A 20102-nucleotide genomic window follows, 5' to 3' on the forward strand; every position below is an offset into this window, starting at 1 on the left:
TTGTATTATTGCTTAAGTCACAAACAACTGTAAAAGTAGATCATACGAACAGTGAGAAATGTTTATTACAAGAACTTTAACAAAATTGAAAGATATGTAAGGCATTTCCTGGAGAGTTTCAAACAGTGGCACTATCAATAACTGTCAGCTGGATGCATTCTTATATAGAAATGAAATGAGTTTCTTCTGTATGACATCATCATAGAGGATGGGTTAAAAGTGTTTAGCGCTCACTACTATAGATCCCTGCACTGTCCTGTTGAAATTAAAATCTTGTATGAGATGTGGAAAAACAGTGTTGAGTGCAAAAATATATTGCCAGTCAAACAAAAACTAATACACAAACATATCTATTATGAGGCAAATGTGATTAACGTGTGTAAAGTCCAAGAAATGACAATAATGAAATGAAGATGATTTGGATTATTTTATAAGTCATAGCCCCAGAAGGAACAAGAGAAGGGATATTATACATGATACAAAAAAAAACCTAAATACTTCAGCTGTAAATGAAATCATCCACTGAATGGGAGAATCATTGAGTTGTTACCAGGCACAATACACCATGTCTGTGCTCCTGTGCTGGGTGGTCACAGATCGCCAAGACTGCATTTTGGCAGGGGGGACTTAGAGTGTACTGGGGGTTGTCAGTTGGAGTGATATTGGGAGGGTGGGGAGGAGGGAAGAAGTGGGAGGTAGGAACAGGGGTTGAGGTGGGTATCTAGTGGCTCAGAGGGAGGCAGCAGATTTACTGGCTAGGAATGCAGACACAAGAGGGAAGGGTGGCAGAGTCATGGTCTAGGCATATGGTACACATTACTGAAGCAAGTGGGGTGCCATGAAAACAAAATTTAAGAATGCAGGTTTTGTTAACTGTTGGTTTTTACTCACAACATACTTTCTAAAGAGATTGATGTGTAAGGAAGGTCCTGAACCTGAAATATTCAATATCATAGTCATTGGGGAAGTAGTATCTACTACTGAGGCTTAAATTGTTAGTCAAGTTAAACTGAAAATTTTGAAATATTTGTGGAACATTGCAGAATTCATTAAAACAATACATAGTTTTCAAAATTTTAGAGTATATAGTAAATGGCTAGAGCACAATATTTTCAAAAGGTGAGCATAAACTAGCCCTGCCTCCCTCCCTCCCTCCCTCCCTCCCTCCCTCCCTCCCTCCTTGGTATTGTGAGGGTTAATTTGTTAATAGTGGGTTTGTGTTGGTTCCAGTATCAAGCAGCAGCACTGGAACAGTCCACATACACTGAAGGGACAAAAACAAAACTAAAATCACATCACCAAGAAAAAGTTGTGCAGCATAAACAAATGTTGGTAGGTGTGTTTCTACAGGTGAAAGATGATTATTCAAATTCCACAACAGTCGGATAAGGGAGGTGCTGGTAGTACCAGTGTGATGATGCAAATCAGGTTTGCTTTAAAGAGGTGAGTTGGTGTTAGTAAAGAATGCCTGTAAGGAGACAAGGATGCCACTATCAATCCTCACAGAGTTTGAAGAAGGTTGTGTAATAGGGCTATGAGATGCTGGATGTGCCTTCTGCGATGTTGCAGAAAGACGTGGCAGGATTGTGGCCACTGTACATGGGCGCTTGCAGTGGTTGCCTCAGGAATGTACGGTCACAAGACAACCAGGCTCCAGATGGCCACGTGGTACTACTGAGAGGGAAGATCAGTGTGCTTGGCATATGGGTCTGGTGCATTGTATAGCATCTGCAGCAGTGATTTGAGCAGCAGTTGGCATCACAGTGACACAAAAACTGCTACAATGTTGTTACTTTAAGGACAGCTCTGAGCCAGACACCATGTAGCGTGCATTCCACTGACCCCAAAACACCACCACCTGCAACATCAGTGGTGTCAATTGAGAGCTTATTGGAAGGCAAGGTGAAGGTCTGTTGTGTTTTCTAATGAAAGCTAGTTTTGTCGCAGTGCCAGTGATGACTGTGTGTTGGTTAGATGGTGGCCAGATGAGGACCTGCAACCCACCTACACCTACACCTACATTTAGATGGATACTCTGAAAAATCACATTTAAGTGTTGGCAGAGGGTTCATTGAACCACCTTCACAATTCTCTATTATTTCAATCTCTTATAGTGTGTGGAAAGAATGAACACCTATATCTTTCGGTGTAAGCTCTGATTTCCCTTATTTTATCATGATCATTACTCCCTATGTAGGTCAGCATGAACAAAATATTTTCACAGGCAGAGGAGAAAGTTGGTGATTAAAATTTCATGAGAAGATTCCTCTGCAATGAAAAATGCCTTTGTTTTAGTGATGTCTGACATGTGCGTACTAGATGCACTGGACCTACACTTGGAGTAATAGTTTGGGTTGCAATTTATAAGAAATAGAAGGAACAGCACCAAGCCGGCAGCCAGAATTCTTGAAACTGAAAAACCAGAACAATATGGTATACAATAAGAAAGAGCAAAAGGAGGGTTACAGTAGACTATTCTGTTGTCTTTTCACTACAGTGGTGCTACAGAAGAATGCTGAAGATTAGATGGTTAGTTCATGTAATTAATTAAGATACTGAATAGAAGTGGGGAGACAAGAAATTTTTGGCACAAATTGATTAAACGGAAGACATCGGTTGATAGTACACATTTTGAGACATCATGGGATTAGAAATTTAGTGTAGGAGGGAATTACAGAGATAAAAAGTGTAGAGGGAGATAGATGTGAGTACAGTAAGCAGGTTCAGAAGTATGTGGGTTGTTCAGAAGTATGTGGGTTGCAGCAGTTATTCGGAGATGAAGAGGCTTGCAAAGGATAGAGCTGCATGGAGAGCTGTATCAAACCAGTCTTTGGACTGAAGAAGATGATGATTAAGACAGTAGTAACAGTGCTTTTTGAAAGACTGTCAGAGGGAAGAAATCAACACTAGCTTGGATCACAAAAAACAGAATTTAGAGGGAGAAGATACCACAGAACAACAAATAATCAGGAAGCTATTAGGAATGAAATACTATGGGAAAGTTGTTGATGAACAAAAATTCAGGAGGATTGGTGGCTGTAAGAAAATAACTACAGGAGAAGATCGAAGACCATTGGAAAAATGGAAAACAAAAGAGAAGAAATAGAATTGTCAGGTAATGATTGACACCTATTCTTGGGTGTGAAGAATTGACAAATTTAATTATTATAGTGCCAAGATAGTCAGAGAACAATGTTTAGGTTGTTGCAACAAGAACATTATAACTCATTCCTTCCCCTACTGTTGTTCCAAGTAGAACTAGTGCTCTTATACCAACATCCTTGCTGTCAACTGGACAATAAACTTTAATCCTCATGGTGTTTTATATTTTTACGTAAAAGAACTTCTGAAGTTCCATCTCTTCTAATCATCTTGGGCTAATCTTAATGGATAACTTAAGATGAAGCAGAAGACAAAATATTATTGTTTAATAGCTTCCTTCTTTCAAATGAATCAAAGTGGTTGTAGGATATATAGAAAAGTTCAAACCACCTACAATGGTATATGACTAAATAATGAACTGGAAGGAAGACAAGGGTTGTGGGAGGGTTAAGTGATGTGGTGACCTGCCAGTTCAGCCATGTTACTCAGACACTGGAAAGTATGGAGCTGCATACAACGTGATTTCAGTATCTGCCGTCCAAGGAAGGATATTGACTGTAGTCACCAATGACTATTGTAACAGAAATCATCTTATATATTTTCACTTAATATGCTTTGTGAGTTTGGTACATCTTATCCCCACAGGTGGAGTTAGTGGAGTACTTCATCTAGTCGGAAGCCAAAATCCTCCTGTGCTCAGAAAATATCTTTCTTATTTATTAAAAATTATATTTCCCTCTGATCATGATAATAGTCTTTATTTATTTTGATACAAATTGGTAACTGAAATAATTTTCTTCTTTCAGGGCCATATTAACCTTGGAAAGAAAGGTTATAATGTTCCTAGAAGTGGCACAGTACAAGTGACTCTGTTCAATCCCCTTGGAACAGTGGTGAAAATGTTTGTGGTGATGTATGATTTATGTGACATGCCTGCAAATTCACAAACATTCTTAAGGCAACGAACATTGTATATGCCTGCCAATTTGGATGGCAAGCAGCCCTATGATGCTCAAAAGTGGCTACGGTATCTCATACATCTACGGTAAGTTAGTTTCTAGCAGTTGGCATTACATCAAACCCTAGCTCGCCAAATTTATAATATAAACAAAACATTACACCAAAATGAAACAGAATTTACTAAAATTTGGCATATTCCTGTATTCAAGTTACAGTAAAATATTAAAATAGTATAACGTTGTATACGTGGAAGAACCCTGGAGATACTAAAAGGTATCAGATAGATTATATAATGGTAAGACAGAGATTTAGGAACCAGGTTTTAAGTTGTAAGACATTTCCAGGGGCAGATGTGGACTCGGACCACAATCTATTGGTTATGACCTGTAGATTAAAACTGAAGAAACAGCAAAAATGTGGGAAATTGAGGAGATGAGACCTGGATAAACTGAAAGAACCAGAGATTGTACAGAGTTTCAGAGAGAGCATAAGGGAACAATTGACAGGAATAGGGGAAAGAAATACAGTAGAAGAAGAATGGGTAGCTCTGAGGGATGTAGTAGTGAAGGCAGCAGAGGATAAAGTAGGTACAAAGACGAGGGCTGCTAGAAATCCTTGGGTAACAGAAGAAATATTGAATTTAATTGATGAAAGGAGAAAATATAAAAATGCAGTAAATGAAGCAGGCAAAAAGGAATACAAACGTCTCAAAAATGAGATCGACAGGAAGTGCAAAATGGCTAAACAGGGATGGCTAGAGGACAAATGTAAGGATGTAGAAGCTTATCTCACTAGGGGTAAGATAGATACTGCCTACAGGAAAATTAAAGAGACCTTTGGAGAGAAGAGAACCACATGTATGAATATCAAGAGCTCAGATGGCAGCCCAGTTCTAAGCAAAGAAGGGAAGGCAGAAAGGTGGAAGGAGTATATAGAAGGTTTATACAAGGGCGATGTACTTGAGGACAATATTATGGAAATAGAAGAGGATGTAGATGAAGACGAAATGGGAGATACGATACTGCGTGAAGAGTTTGACAGAGCACTGAAAGACCTGAGTCGAAACAAGGCCCCCGGAGTAGACAACATTCCATTAGAACTACTGACGGCCTTGGGAGAGCCAGTCATGACAAAACTCTACCAGCTGGTGAGCAAGATGTATGAGACAGGCGAAATACCCTCAGACTTCAAGAAGAATATAATAATTCCAATCCCAAAGAAAGCAGGTGCTGACAGATGTGAAAATTACCGAACTATCAGTTTAATAAGCCACGGTTGCAAAATACTAACGCGAATTCTTTACAGACGAATGGAAAAACTGGTAGATGCAGACCTCGGGGAGGATCAGTTTGGATTCTGTCGAAATGTTGGAACACGTGAGGCAATACTGACCTTACGACTTATCTTAGAAGAAAGATTAAGAAAAGGCAAACCTACGTTTCTAGCATTTGTAGACTTAGAGAAAGCTTTTGACAATGTTGACTGGAATACTCTTTTTCAAATTCAAAAGGTGGCAGGGGTAAAATACAGGGAGCGAAAGGCTATTTATAATTTGTACAGAAACCAGATTGCAGTAATAAAGAGTCGAGGGGCATGAAAGGGAAGCAGTGGTTGGGAAAGGAGTGAGACAGGGTTGTAGCCTCTCCCCGATGTTATTCAATCTGTATATTGAGCAAGCAGTAAAGGAAACAAAAGAAAAATTTGGAGTAGGTATTAAAATTCATGAAGAAGAAGTAAAAACTTTGAGGTTCGCCGATGACATTGTAATTCTGTCAGAGACAGCAAAGGACTTGGAAGAGCAGTTGAACGGAATGGACAGTGCCTTGAAAGGAGGATATAAGATGAACATCAACAAAAGCAAAACGAGGATAATGGAATGTAGTCGAATTAAGTCGGGTGATGTTGAGGGTATTAGATTAGGAAATGAGACACTTAAAGTAGTAAAGGAGTTTTGCTATTTGGGGAGCAAAATAACTGATGATGGTCGAAGTAGAGAGGATATAAAATGTAGACTGGCAATGGCAAGGAAAGCGTTTCTGAAAAGAGAAATTTGTTAACATCGAATATAGATTTATGTATCAGGAAGTCGTTTCTGAAAGTATTTGTTTGGAGTGTAGCCATGTATGGAAGTGAAACATGGACGATAACTAGTTTGGACAAGAAGAGAATAGCTTTCGAAATGTGGTGCTACAGAAGAATACTGAAGATAAGGTGGATAGATCACGTAACTAATGAGGAGGTATTGAATAGGATTGGGGAGAAGAGGAGTTTGTGGCACAGCTTGACTAGATGAAGGGATCGATTGGTAGGACATGTTTTGAGGCATCAAGGGATCACATATTTAGCATTGGAGGACAGTGTGGAGGGTAAAAATCGTAGAGGGAGACCGAGAGATGAGTACACTAAGCAGATTCAGAAGGATGTAGGTTGCAGTAGGTACTGGGAGATGAAGCAGCTTGCACAGGATAGAGTAGCATGGAGAGCTGCATCAAACCAGTCTCAGGACTGAAGACAACAACAACAACAACAACAACAACAACAAACTAAGAGTAAAGTCGCGAAAGCCTTGTAAAGTCGCGAAAGCCTTGTAAAGTCGCGAAAGCCTTGTAAAGTCGCGAAAGCCTTGTAAAGTCGCGAAAGCCTTGTAAAGTCGCGAAAGCCTTGTAAAGTCGCGAAAGCCTTGTAAAGTCGCGAAAGCCTTGTAAAGTCGCGAAAGCCTTGTAAAGTCGCGAAAGCCTTGTAAAGTCGCGAAAGCCTTGTAAAGTCGCGAAAGCCTTGTAAAGTCGCGAAAGCCTTGTAAAGTCGCGAAAGCCTTGTAAAGTCGCGAAAGCCTTGTAAAGTCGCGAAAGCCTTGTAAAGTCGCGAAAGCCTTGTAAAGTCGCGAAAGCCTTGTAAAGTCGCGAAAGCCTTGTAAAGTCGCGAAAGCCTTGTAAAGTCGCGAAAGCCTTGTAAAGTCGCGAAAGCCTTGTAAAGTCGCGAAAGCCTTGTAAAGTCGCGAAAGCCTTGTAAAGTCGCGAAAGCCTTGTAAAGTCGCGAAAGCCTTGTAAAGTCGCGAAAGCCTTGTAAAGTCGCGAAAGCCTTGTAAAGTCGCGAAAGCCTTGTAAAGTCGCGAAAGCCTTGTAAAGTCGCGAAAGCCTTGTAAAGTCGCGAAAGCCTTGTAAAGTCGCGAAAGCCTTGTAAAGTCGCGAAAGCCTTGGGAAATAGTTCTGTGATAGTGTTTTCTGTTCGTTATGTTTTGTCCCACCCTGTATGACTCTACTAAATCTACAGTGGATGATGATGAAAGTGTCTTCAGTCACATTGTGAAAACTTTAAATGTGCTTTCCAATGAAGTTAAATCTAATACAAGAAATAAATGGTTATGTAATTGGATATATGTATGTGGCTTCTTTCCCTTTTTTTTTCTTTCAACAATATTCCATTTTGATTTCATATCACTGCAAATTTCTGACAAGCTGTGCAGACTCCTGAATCTTCTTTTACAGCTTCTCATTATATATTGCAGTACCATTTAAAATATCAATGTTTGCTTATTATGGCTGTTTTGTAGATTTTCCTTTTTTATTTTGAACATATTCTGATATCTATGGGCCTCAAGGTTTCTTTGAGGACTTCATAGTGTTGAATTAATTTATTTGGTGATGTATTTAGGAAAACTGCTTTCAAAAGTAATGGAAATTATTACTGGTTCTCCAAATAGAAGTTGTACTGAGAATCATTTAGACATGTAACAAAAAAGGATAACAGCTTGACAGTTACCCTTCAGTGAACAGTGACTAAAAACATGGTGATTACCACTTAGGGCTTTCACAGTTTAAATGGAAATGAATAAAAATTTTGGCAACTATAAGCAGTAATTAGCATAATTAACTGTTACAAAAGAGCTATGGGCTTGTCCCTAATTACACTGCTAATTTTTAAAAGTTACATCCCTCTACAACTTTATGGTGCTCAAGTAACTGCTTTATTCACATATAGTAACAGTGTTATTACAGATGTTCTTTTATTAGACAGGGTGTCCCAGGAGAAATGGACAATATGTAGGGATATGACAGGAATGATTATCTAAAGTCCATACCTTAAAAGCTGTGAGCACTTGTCCAGTAAATGAGATGTGTCTTACAGTAGCAAAGATGAAAAGTGCACATAGTTTGTAAGGTGTGCATTTTAGAGCCCATGTTTACTGGACATTTTTTCTTCTTTTGGCCCACATCTCAATATATGGAAGGCAAAGAGCTTGCAATGGAAAAGATTTGATTCACAGTACGTATACTATGAGTTTTTGAGCCCATATTTACTAGTTTCTTTTTGCTTCGATGGATCATTCTAATCATATCCCTGAATTATGACCATTCCTCCCGAGAAACCTTGTATATTTACTGTTACATAATGGTACGCCGCAGTAGAGCAATCGGTGTTCATGCATAGAGCTGCTTCTCATTTCCTTAGATATTTTATATTACAAGGAATATTTTGGAATCTCTTACACTGTAAATGAACCTTCTAAAATAGTACTAATCTGTGAATAGAATAGAATAATTTTATTGTCATTAGGCAATAGACAGTCATACATATAATACAATATAATTCATGTTGTAAAAGAACAATAGGTTTGTTATTACATGGTTATATTAAGATTGGTGAAATCCTACAAAGTCATACTTATATTAATACATAATTCCTGTTGCAAAAGAGTAATCAGTTTGTTATTACAGTATAATTTTGCAATTGATAAAATCCTTCATCATAGTGGGTGGGCAACTAACCAGTCACACATTGCTTGTTTGGATGGTTGCTCTGGTAAATCTTGAACAGCTAGTGGAAGTTTATTAAATAATTTGTGCCCCATTAGCTCATAACTGTTCAGTGATTTTGAGATTCTGTGGAATGGAGTATAAATACATCTATTTGTCCTAGTGTTGTAGCAATGTATATTTTCCCTGCATTTAGCTTTGGGTAGCTTCCTTTTCTGTGTTAATTTTTTGCTCAGAAAACAATGGTTCACAGTGTGCCTTATATGATGAGCCTATAATTACACTAATATCTTTCTTCTGCAGCAGAAGGATGTCACACACAACTGGAGTTTCCCCATAAAATGATACCGTAGGTTATTATGCTATGGAAGAATGAGAGAGAGAGAGGGTATTCTAACATAATTTTTAGATACAAAATCCATTAGTCACCTTAACATATAGATTACCCTAGACAATTACCACCAAGATACTTGACATGTAGACCCCAAGATAATTTGTCGTCCAAATATACCCCTACAAACTTAACATAACTAGGATCATCAAATGGTAGCTTGTCTTTTAGACTAGATACTATCTGCTGAATTTTATTTTCATTAGGCAAAAATCCATTTGCTTTAAACTCGTATGATGCTTGAGCAATTGTCTTTGTAACACAAGTTTTAAGGCTATTGAGGTCATTACTGCTGTTCAGAAAAGTTGTATCATCTGCATATAGTACAGTTTTTGATTTAATACATGACGGCAGGTTGTTAATCATTATTAGGAACAGGAAAGGGCCCAGTACAGATCCCTGTGGGACACTTACGTGAACTAGTTCTGCACTGGATAGTTTTTTGCCAACACAGACTGCTTGCTTATGGTTCTGTAAAAATGATCTTAATAGTTTAAGGCTATTACCTCTAACACCACAGAAGTCCAATTTTTCAAGTAGTAGTGTATGTTCTACACAGTAAAAGGCTTTGCTTATGTCACAAAAAGTGACTTGAGCAAAGTCTTTATCCTCAAATACTTGATGGATGTGTTTTACAACAGTGTCTATTGCATCTATTGTTGACATGTTTTTCCTAAAACCATATTGAGATCCACTAATAATTCGTATATTATCAAAGTAATCAGATAATTGTTTGTAAATTGTGCATTCCAGAACTTTGGAAAAAGATGGGACTATGGAAATTGGCTGGTAACTTGAGGCAGTCTTTATCCCCTTTTTATAAACTGGAACTACCCTAGACAGTTTAAGCTCATCAGGAAAATATCCTTCAGCTAGACATTTGTTTATACAATGTGTAAAGGGGTACACTATACTGCCTATGACTTTCTTCAGTATGTTACAGGATAAGTCATATATGTCTACACTGTCGGATGATTTTTAACCATTTCATGATTCTTTGATGATCTAAAACTATTTTTTGACAGTAACTGTGATGAGCTGATTTCAGGTTTGGCAATACTAATTCCTACTTCTACTGATTTAACAAAATAATCATTGAATTTTTGGGCAGAGATGTTAATTGTAACATTTCTTTCATCTTTAGCGACACTATTTATTAGCTTCCAAGCAGCTTTGCACTTGTTGGTGGATTTCTCAATACTTCTGAGACTGTGTGCTTTTTTTGGCTTCTATGATCGCTTTTTTATATTCATTCCTACATGTAACATAGGCTAGTTTAGCTTGATTAGTCTTCAGTCTACAATAAACATTGTGCAACAACATTATTTGGTTTTTCAGATTGGTCAGCTGTTCTGTATACCATGTATTTTGTTTTTTTGGAGCTTTAGTTTTCAGGACTCAATCAGTTAGGCCTACTTTGAATTTCTTTGTTGGAATTCAGTCATTAAAGTGTACCAAAAATACTTTAAAAACCTATCAAATAGTATATTTACTGGCAAATCATTACTTAAAGTATAGGGTGTGTCTCCATAACACTGGCCAAACCAGTCTTTGTCAGCAAGGGCATTAAAAAATCTAAGAGTTTTTTCATCTGAGACAGGTCTGGTGATAAAAATTTTTGGGACAGGCTTAGTTATGCTAGTCTATCAGGAAGGAACCTATTTGTATAATTTAAGCTTACAGAACTATGATCAGAAAATGCAAACTCTGACACAACACATGATTCGTCTGTTGTTTTAAAATTCACAAAAATATTGTCAAGACATGCTTGTTCCCTTGTGGGCCTATTATTGGCACAGTGTAAGTTGGATTGTCTTACTAGATTTTGAAGTTCAGTGACACTACGTTTGTGTGTTGTTACATCAGAATCTGAATTCAGATCAACACCTATTACAATATCATAATTTATCCATCTAGTTTCACCAAGTACATGTAAGAGCTGGTCCAGTTTATCTAGAAATACACTGATGATGCCCTTAGGTGATCTGCACAGGGATATTACCAATAACTTAACTGTCTAAAACTATACCAGCAGCTTCAAATTTCAGTTCATCACACAGAAAATCTAGATTCAATCTACTGACTGAACATCTAAGTGACTTGTTAACATAGATTGCTACACCACCTCTTAAATGCAATTTTCTGCAGTAACTATTGGATATATTATAATGATAAAATTTAACAAATGTAAGGTCACTCTCAGTAGCCCAGTGTTAACTCAAACACAAAATATCAAACCCTTTTTCTATTCCAAGATTATTGACAACAAGTTCCTTATCCCTCACTTCTTGAATGTTAAGATAGCATATTTTAAGATCAAACCCGTCTTTCCTCACAGATGTACCATTATGGTGAGGGGCTATTAAATCTCATGCACTATTTACCTTATGGGCTTCTTCTTCTCGCTGCCTTTGACTATAAACTTGTTTACAGGGAGAGGAGGAACTGTTTTTTGCTTACCCACAACACTTGACACTGCTACTGCTTGTTGAACTCTCTTCCCTTCTTCATGTTAATGTCTTGATCTCAACGACTGGGTTCCCCTTGTGAGTAGTTCAGATGTTGCTGCAGAATGGATACCTGTACCACTTGATGGATCAATAGTTTTTGTAGCTGAGTATGCTACCACCCTTGCTGTTTCTGTTTTGTCTGTTCCTTGCTGTGTTGTTTCATCTGTTGTAGCTGTTAATATGCCTGCTTCTCTCCCAACATGTTCTTCTGTAGTCAATGTTTCTTCAAGTTGTGTTACTGCAGCAGCTGGAGTAGTTGGTAGGCAAGATACATTGCAGCTCCCCTTCACCATCGACAATGGGATTGGATTACATTTCTTACTTCTAGGAGAAACACTTTCCACTAATGCCTTCATCTTCTGGCTGAGTAGCGATTTGCCCCATTTATTTAAATGCATTCCATGTGTAGTAAAGTGCTTTCTCTCCAGGTCATAAATATTAAGGAAAAACACATTTGAAGTGGCCTTGCAGATCTTTTTGTACATTCTGTTTGCTTTTTGGATCTCTCTGTTCACACAAGAAGATTAAATAAGATCATACCTGTGTGTTATGCCTACCACGATCACGTTTTGATTCACTAATGTACATAGCGCATTTCTTAAAACACTGTTTGCCACTATTAGTTCATACTTACACATCATTTGCCCCACCCATTATTACTATACATTCACTTTGTGACATGCAGTTATAGTTTCCTTTAAAACTTCTCTCTGTTGCAAGTGTTGTGAAACCTGGAGCAGGTCTGACAGATCTTGCTGGAGGCAAAGAATACCCGCAACTCCAAAACTGTAGGCCTACTAAAGTTTATTTTTTTTTTATTTTTTTTTTTATTTTTTATTTTATTTTATTTTTTTTTTTTTTTTGCAGTTACATTTTTCTGACATTTTGCATTTACTTCCCGCCAATTCAGATAAATAATCTTGGTGCGAGTTGCCGGACTCATCATTATTAACGTCACAATCTGTAATGAGACACTGAAATCCGTTTCTTGACGGAACTTTAAAATTGTTTGCAGCAGATTTAGGTTTTGCACACTTCTGTGGTTCAGTGTGCTCCTGAAATTGTCAGAGCTGGATCAGATAGGCTTTTAACAATATTTTACAACAACTGAACACGTTACCTTGTTGCTTTCAGTTCATTCTGCAGTGTTTCTAATACTAAAAGTTCACAATTTGAGTGGTTCATTTCAGTTGCGGCCAAACATCCGTTAAACTTTGTTCCACAAGCACACGAAAGGTTTTCTTGATTTATTTTCGCGAAGCAATGTGAGTGATACCATTTATGCATCACCGAGCATGTTCTAATCCCACTTTACACAATTTTGTCATGTAATACGTACTTTATAGACGCTAAATACTCACAATTTATGGAGCGATTTACTACTACATCTATACTCGCTGCCATCTTAACTAACATATATAGATATAAAGGTAAGATACATGGATATAAAGGATGTGTAAACTGTACTCTTACATGATGGCTATTTCAGCTGTTTTGTTGGGTGGATGGTAGATAATACTTTCCAGATCCTGAATTCTCTCTTTGAATGGAAACCTCAAATTATTAATAAAAAGTGCTATAGCCTTAAACAGGAAATTTTTCACATTTGAATGTTTAGACCTTACTTCAGTAGTTAACAGATATTAAGAAAATTAATGGAAAAGCATCCACACTAGTTGTCAAAGATTTTATATCCGTATGTTGAATGGAAACTTCTATAAATAAACTTTTAATTTACTAAAGAATTGACTGATGAGAGTAATTAACTTCTCAAGGTTGTGGTCCAGTCAGTAGAATTTTTTAAGACATTTGTTGTTGACTGCAGAAATTTCTACAGTCAATGATTAACATGATGTTCTATAAAAAATAATAATAAAATGCAGTTTTTAAATGAGTAAATAATGGAAGACAGGTTGAGTTAAAATAAGATAGAAAGGCAGTGGTGTGCTCATTGACATTTCATATTGAGATAGAAATACCAAAGAAAATTTTTTTCAAGTTACCTTTCCCTTATGCATCTTGTGGGTTTCTGTTGTATCCTTGGCTCATTAGGTCACTTTCTCTTCTCCCTCTACTCGGGTTCCTCAAATCAGGACATACAGTACTGGCCATTAAAATTGCTACACCAAGAAGAAATGCAGATGGTAAATGCGTATTAATTGGACAAATATATTGTACTAGAACTGACGTGATTACATTTTCACGCAATTTGGGTGCATAGATCCTGAGAAATCAGTACCCAGAACCACCACCTCTGGCCATAATAACGGCCTTGATATGCCTGGCCAATGAGTCAAAAAGAGCTTGGATGGTGTGTACAGGTACAGCTGCCCATGCATCTTCAACACGATACCACAGTTCATAAAGAGTAGTGACTGGCAAATTGTGACGAGCCAGTTGCTCGCCCACCATTGACCAGGCGTTTTCAATTGGTGAGAGATCTGGAGAATGTGCTGGCCAGGACAGCAGTCGAACATTTTCTGTATCCAGAAAGGCCCGTACAGGACCTGCAACATGTGGTCGTGCATTATCCTGCTGAAATGTAGGGTTTCGCAGGGATCGAATGAAGGGGAGAGCCATGGGTCATAACACATCTGAAATTTAACATCGACTGTTCAAAGTGCCGTCAATGCGAACAAGATGTGACAAAGACGTGTAACCAATGGCACCTCATACCATCACTCCGGGTGATACACCAGTATGGCGATGACGAATACACGCTTCCAATATGCGTTCACCTCGATGTTGCCAAACACGGATGCGACCATCATGATGCTGTAAACAGAACCTGGATTAATGCGAAAAAATGACGTTTTGCCATTCGTGCACCCAAATCCGTCGTTGAGAACACCATCGCAGGCGCTCCTGTCTGTAATGCAGCGTCAAGGGTAACTGCAGCCATGGTCTCAGAGCTGATAGTCCATGCTGCTGCAAACATTGTGGAACTGTTCGTGCAGATGGTTGTTGGCTTGCAAACGTCCCCATCTGTTAACTCAGGGATCGAGACGTGGCTGCACGATCCGTTACAGCCATGCAGATAAGATGCCTGTCCTCTCGACTGCTAGTGATAAGAGGCCATTCGGATCCAGCACGGCATTCTGTATTACCCTCATGAACCCAGCGATTCCATATTCTGCTAACAGTTATTGGATCTCGACCAGTGCGAGCAGCAACGTGGTGATACGATAAACTGCAATCTCGAGAGGCTACAATCCGACCTTTATCAAAGTCTGAAACATGATGGTATGCATTTCTCCTCCTCACACGAGGCATCACAACGACGTTTCACCAGGCGATGCTGATCAACTGCTGTTTGTGTATGAGAAATCGGTTGGAAACTTTCCTCATGTCAGCACATTGTAGATGCGTCACCAGCGCCAACCTTGTGTTAATGCTGTACAAAAGCTAATCATTTGCATACCACAGCATCTTCTTCCTGTTGGTTAAATTTTGCATCTATAGCAGATCATCATCATGGTGCAGCAATTTTAATGGCCAGTAGTGTATTATGTTGGTCTTTACCATGACAGTTACTGATATTGAATGAGGGAGGAATGCTCTTAAAGCCTTTTTAAGAGACACTCTCCACTCCTCCTGTTCTGATCATGTAAGTGTAGAAAAGTTGTGGATTGATTTCAAAGAGATAGTATTGACGGCAGTTGAGAGAGATATGCCACATAAATTAATAAGTGATGGTACTAATGCCCCATGGAACACAAAACAGGTCTGATCGCTGTTGCAGAAGCAACGAAAAGAACATGCCAAATTTAAAAGAACGCAAAATCCCCAAGATTGGCAAAGTCTTGAAGAAGTTTGGAAGATGATGCATACTTGCATGTGGGATGTTTATAATAATTTCTACAACAAAATTCTGTCTCAGAATCTGGCAGAGAACCCAAAGAGATTCTGGTCATACATAAAGCACATTAATGGCAATATGCCATCAGTACCTTCACTGTGTGATAACAACGGTGAAGTCACTGATGACAGTGCCACTAAATCAGAGTTATTAAACACAGTTTTCCTAAACTCCTTCACCAAAGAAGACAAAGTAAATATTCCAGAATTCCAATCAAGAATAACTGCCAAGATGAGAAACAAAGCAGTAGATATGCTCGGTGTAGCAAAGCAGCTTAAGTCACTTAACAAAGGCAAGCCTCCAGTCCAGATCGTTTACCAGTCAGGTTCCTTTCAGAGTATGCTGATAAAATAGCTCCATATTTAGCAATTATATACAACCACTCCTCACAGAAAGATCTGCACCTAAAGACTAGAAAATTGCTCAAGACGCACCAATACCCAAAAAGGAAAATGGAGTACTCCACTGAATTACAGGCCTGTATCACTAACATCAATTTGCAGTATGGTTTTGGATGATACACTGTGTTCGAACATTATGAAGTATCTTGAAGAAAACAGTTTACTGACACAGTCAGCATGGATTCAGAAAATATCAGTCTTGCGGAACACAACTAGCTCTTTATACTCATGTCGTAATGAGTTCTATTGACAGGTGATGTCAAATTGATTCAATATTTTTAGATTTCTAGAAGGCTTTCAACACTGTTCCTCACAAGTGTCTTCTAACCAAACTGCATTCCTTTGGAATATTTCCTCAGTTGTCCAACTGGATTCGTGATTTCCTGTCAGAGAGGTCTCAGTTCGTAGTGATTGACGTTAACGTCATAGAGTAAAACAGAAGTAATATCCGGCATTCCCCAAGGAAATATTAGAGGATCTCTGTTGTTCCAGATCTATATTAATGACGTAAGAGACAATTGGAGTAGATCTATTAGATTGTTTGCAGATGATGCTGTCATTTACCACCTTGTAAAGTCATCAGATGACCAAAATGAATTAGATAAGATATCTGTGTGGTGTGAAAAGTGGCAATTGACTCTGTTTACAGAAAAGTGTGAAGTTATTCACATGGGTACTAAAAGAAATCTGTTAAATTTTGATTATGCAATAAGTCGCACAAACCTGAAGGCTGTAAATTCAACTAAATACTTGGGGATCACAGTTGCAAATAACCTAAATTGAAACAATCTCAGGGATAATGTTGTGGGTAGAGCAAACCAAAGACTGTGATTCATTGGCAGAACACTTAGAAGGTGCAACAGGTCTATTAAAGAGACTGCTTGCACCATGCTTGTCTGATCAGTTCTGGAGTATTGCTGTGTGGTGTGGGATCTGCATCATGTGGGACTGATGGTTGACATCAAAAAAGTTCAAAGAAGGGCAGCTTGTTTAGTATTATCGTGAAATTGGGGAGATAGTGCCACAGGCATGATACATGATACATGATACAATCATTAAAACGAAGGCATTTTTCATTGCGACAGGATCTTCTCATGAAATTTCAATCACCAGTTTTCTCCTCCAATTGTGAAAACATTCTTTTGGCACCCACCCACCTACATAGGGAGAAATGATCATCATGATAAAATAAGAAAAATCAGGGCTAGCACAGAAAAATTTGAGCGCTCGTTTTTCCCACGCGCCTTTAGAGTGGAACGGTAGAGACAGCTTTAAGGTTGTTCATTGAATCCTCTGCCAGGTTCTCTTTATTGTGAATAGCAGAGTAATCACGTAGATGTAGATGTAGTGTTATGTTACTGAATATAAACACCCAGTGACAGATAACAGTAAGCTTGTTGTTTCATTCTGTTACTCAGATACATCATCTCCATAGTTAATTTTTGTGTTTCCTGAAAGAGGAACATATGTATGTTAACAGTGGTTTTATTAGCCCTGCAGTACTTCATGCCTTCTATGTTTTATGTATATTTTGCCATGTAGACTTGAATATTAATTATTAAAAGCAACTATTATAGTGAATCTTATTCATGTTTCAGTTTCTCCAGTTCAAAATCGGGTAGAATCTACTTACATACTGATATTCGTATGATAATTTTCCGCAAGGCAGACATGGATACAGCAACAGCTCATGGACTTGAAATGTCATATGAACTACGTTCATTTACACATGGCCCAACGAATCCTAAATTCTCACCTAGGCAGTAAATTTTAAATACAAATTTAGAGTAAGTGGAATGTAGTGTAATTAAATGGTAAAATTTTGATTTTCTGTGTATTGTGCCACAGTACTTACTGCTTTGAAGGTATGACATTATTTTTTTGGATAAAAAATATAATTTGTGAATAGTTAAGGCTCCTAAATGTTCAAGGCAGGCTCAGTACTTCTTTAAAACAAGGTAACTGGCTAAAGGAAATGTGTATACTTACTTACATTAAGCAAACTGCAGAGCTAATGTCGTATTTTCTGCACTTCTGTGTAAAAGATCTCATTTGTTTCAAAAATGCTATTGTTATTTTTTTAAAAATTAAAAGGACATTGTTTGTGCCAGTATTTGTACTATTGGCTAGACATTGTATTAAGTATTGTGTAGTTTTAGGCATTTACCTTGTTACATCAGTGCATATAAATACTTACAATAGTAATTGTTGGCACTGTTTATCACCTAATCTTTAAATACCTCAATTCCTGACTATTTTCTGAATGTTTCATAGTTTGTTTCAAAAACTGTCAAATACTTCAGTCTTGTCCATAACTTCAGATAGACTGTGTGTGTGTGTGTGTGTGTGTGTGTGTGTGTGTGTGTGTGTGGAGAGAGAGAGAGAGAGAGAGAGAGAGAGAGAGAGAGAGAGAGAGAGATATTATCCTTTCATGAATGGTAATGACAAGTATACCTGTATTCTGTTCTGCACTGAGTCGTATCATTTTAGTCAATTAAATCTAAAATCTGCCATTAAAGAGAGCTAGTAAATGTACATAAAAATATACGTATATGTATACCTATCTATCTATCTGTCTGTCTATCTATATAAATATATATGTATAAAAAATTAAAAACTGAAATAACATATTTTATACTTCATTTGATGCAGCTATATTGTATGAGATTTGTTCTTTATTTATACAGAATATACTATTAGTTCAGAAATGACTCTTACTTTTTTTCTTTACCCATCCTATAAAATTTCACAAGGTTAATGTTGGGTGTCTTTGCAATAAGATATCGAGAAGAACTATTACAACTGTAGGTTGGTATTGACTCGTGAATCTGTGAGCACTGCAAAATGAATATATTAGCTGAAACCCAGACCGTAAGTTATCTGGGATGTGAGCACTATATTGGCACCCCTAGATGCTGCTAAAGATGGGTCAAGTAGATAATGAAGCACTAGTATTCAAAAATTTATTGGAGTGTTAATTTTGTTTTAGGATTTACACAATAACACACACAATTGAATCTTCATTTACTACCACACATAAAGTACATCTAGTCAGCCATTCAGTGTTAAAAATAACAATATTATTTATGTAAAATCTACTTCTTGAACTTGCGTATTGGCAAAATCCTTGACAATGTCACTAATTTCTGTTCCACCAAAAGGTGGGGCTCAGTGAAAGTTGAGCTGCACGTGTTTAAAGGCAGTCACTGATACAAAATACACATGTTGCCTGCCGGCCGCGGTGGTCTCGCGGTTCTAGACGCGCAGTCCGGAACCGTGCGGCTGCTACGGTCGCAGGTTCGAATCCTGCCTCGGGCATGGATGTTTGTGATGTCCTTAGGTTAGTTAGGTTTAAGTAGTTCTAAGTTCTAGGGGACTAATGACCACAGCAGTTGAGTCCCATACTGCTCAGAGCCATTTGAACCAACACATGTTGCCAACATTTATATGTAATATAAAATTAGTAATACAAAGCAATGGGAAGTTCAGGATGGAATAACAACATTGTAAAAGGATAGATTGATGATAACCATTTAGATAAAATGTCGACTCACAGATAGGCACAACGAAAAGACTGCAGTATGGTGAGTAGCAATGTATCCTTTTTATAATATTAACATTGGTAATGTAGTAGCTTTCAACAAAAATTATCAACTTGATGACAGATCGTGCACTCAAGCTTTGGCATCCCACTGGTCACATGTTGTGCACTCCTTGTGCTACTGTGTAGGGTAACTGTGGCAAAAACTCTTTATGTATATGATTTTACTGAGAAGTTTCTTCAAGAAATATTACAGACCTAGTAAAGTGTCCCCTGTATCGAAGAATTGTAAGATTTTATGTACATAAAATCAAGGCATGAACTTAACATATAAATAACATTAATTTAAAAAAGAAATAACTGCCAAAACTCAGATTAATAATGGTAACGTATAGAAAGATAGCAAGGACTGCAATGGTAAGTGCTCAGGAATGCACTCCTGAACTTTTAAAATGAGCAATAAACAGTACTGTATGCCAAGATATTTTTCAAACACTGCAAGATTTGCAGATGTATAAATCAGCAGAGTCTCAGAACATGCCCAAAACATTTTAACAGTTTAACTCTCCATGTGGATGCTTGTG

General features: G+C 37.8%; 1 protein-coding gene across 2 annotated transcripts in view; it reads left to right on the forward strand.

Annotated features, from left to right (window-relative positions):
* Positions 1-18688, forward strand: part of LOC126299054 (protein FAM214A) — a 217991-nt gene extending 199303 nt beyond the window's left edge. For both annotated transcript variants that reach the window (XM_049990711.1, XM_049990712.1), the window contains exons 15-16: positions 3909-4147; positions 17576-18688. In XM_049990711.1, the coding sequence (XP_049846668.1) occupies positions 3909-4147; positions 17576-17744 (408 nt within the window). In that variant the 3' untranslated portion in view covers positions 17745-18688. The remainder of the gene's footprint in view (positions 1-3908; positions 4148-17575) is intronic.
* The last annotated feature ends 1414 nt before the right edge of the window (positions 18689-20102 follow it).

The sequence above is a fragment of the Schistocerca gregaria genome, chromosome X (assembly GCF_023897955.1).
Source record: "Schistocerca gregaria isolate iqSchGreg1 chromosome X, iqSchGreg1.2, whole genome shotgun sequence".
Classification (NCBI taxonomy): Eukaryota; Metazoa; Arthropoda; class Insecta; order Orthoptera; family Acrididae; genus Schistocerca; species Schistocerca gregaria.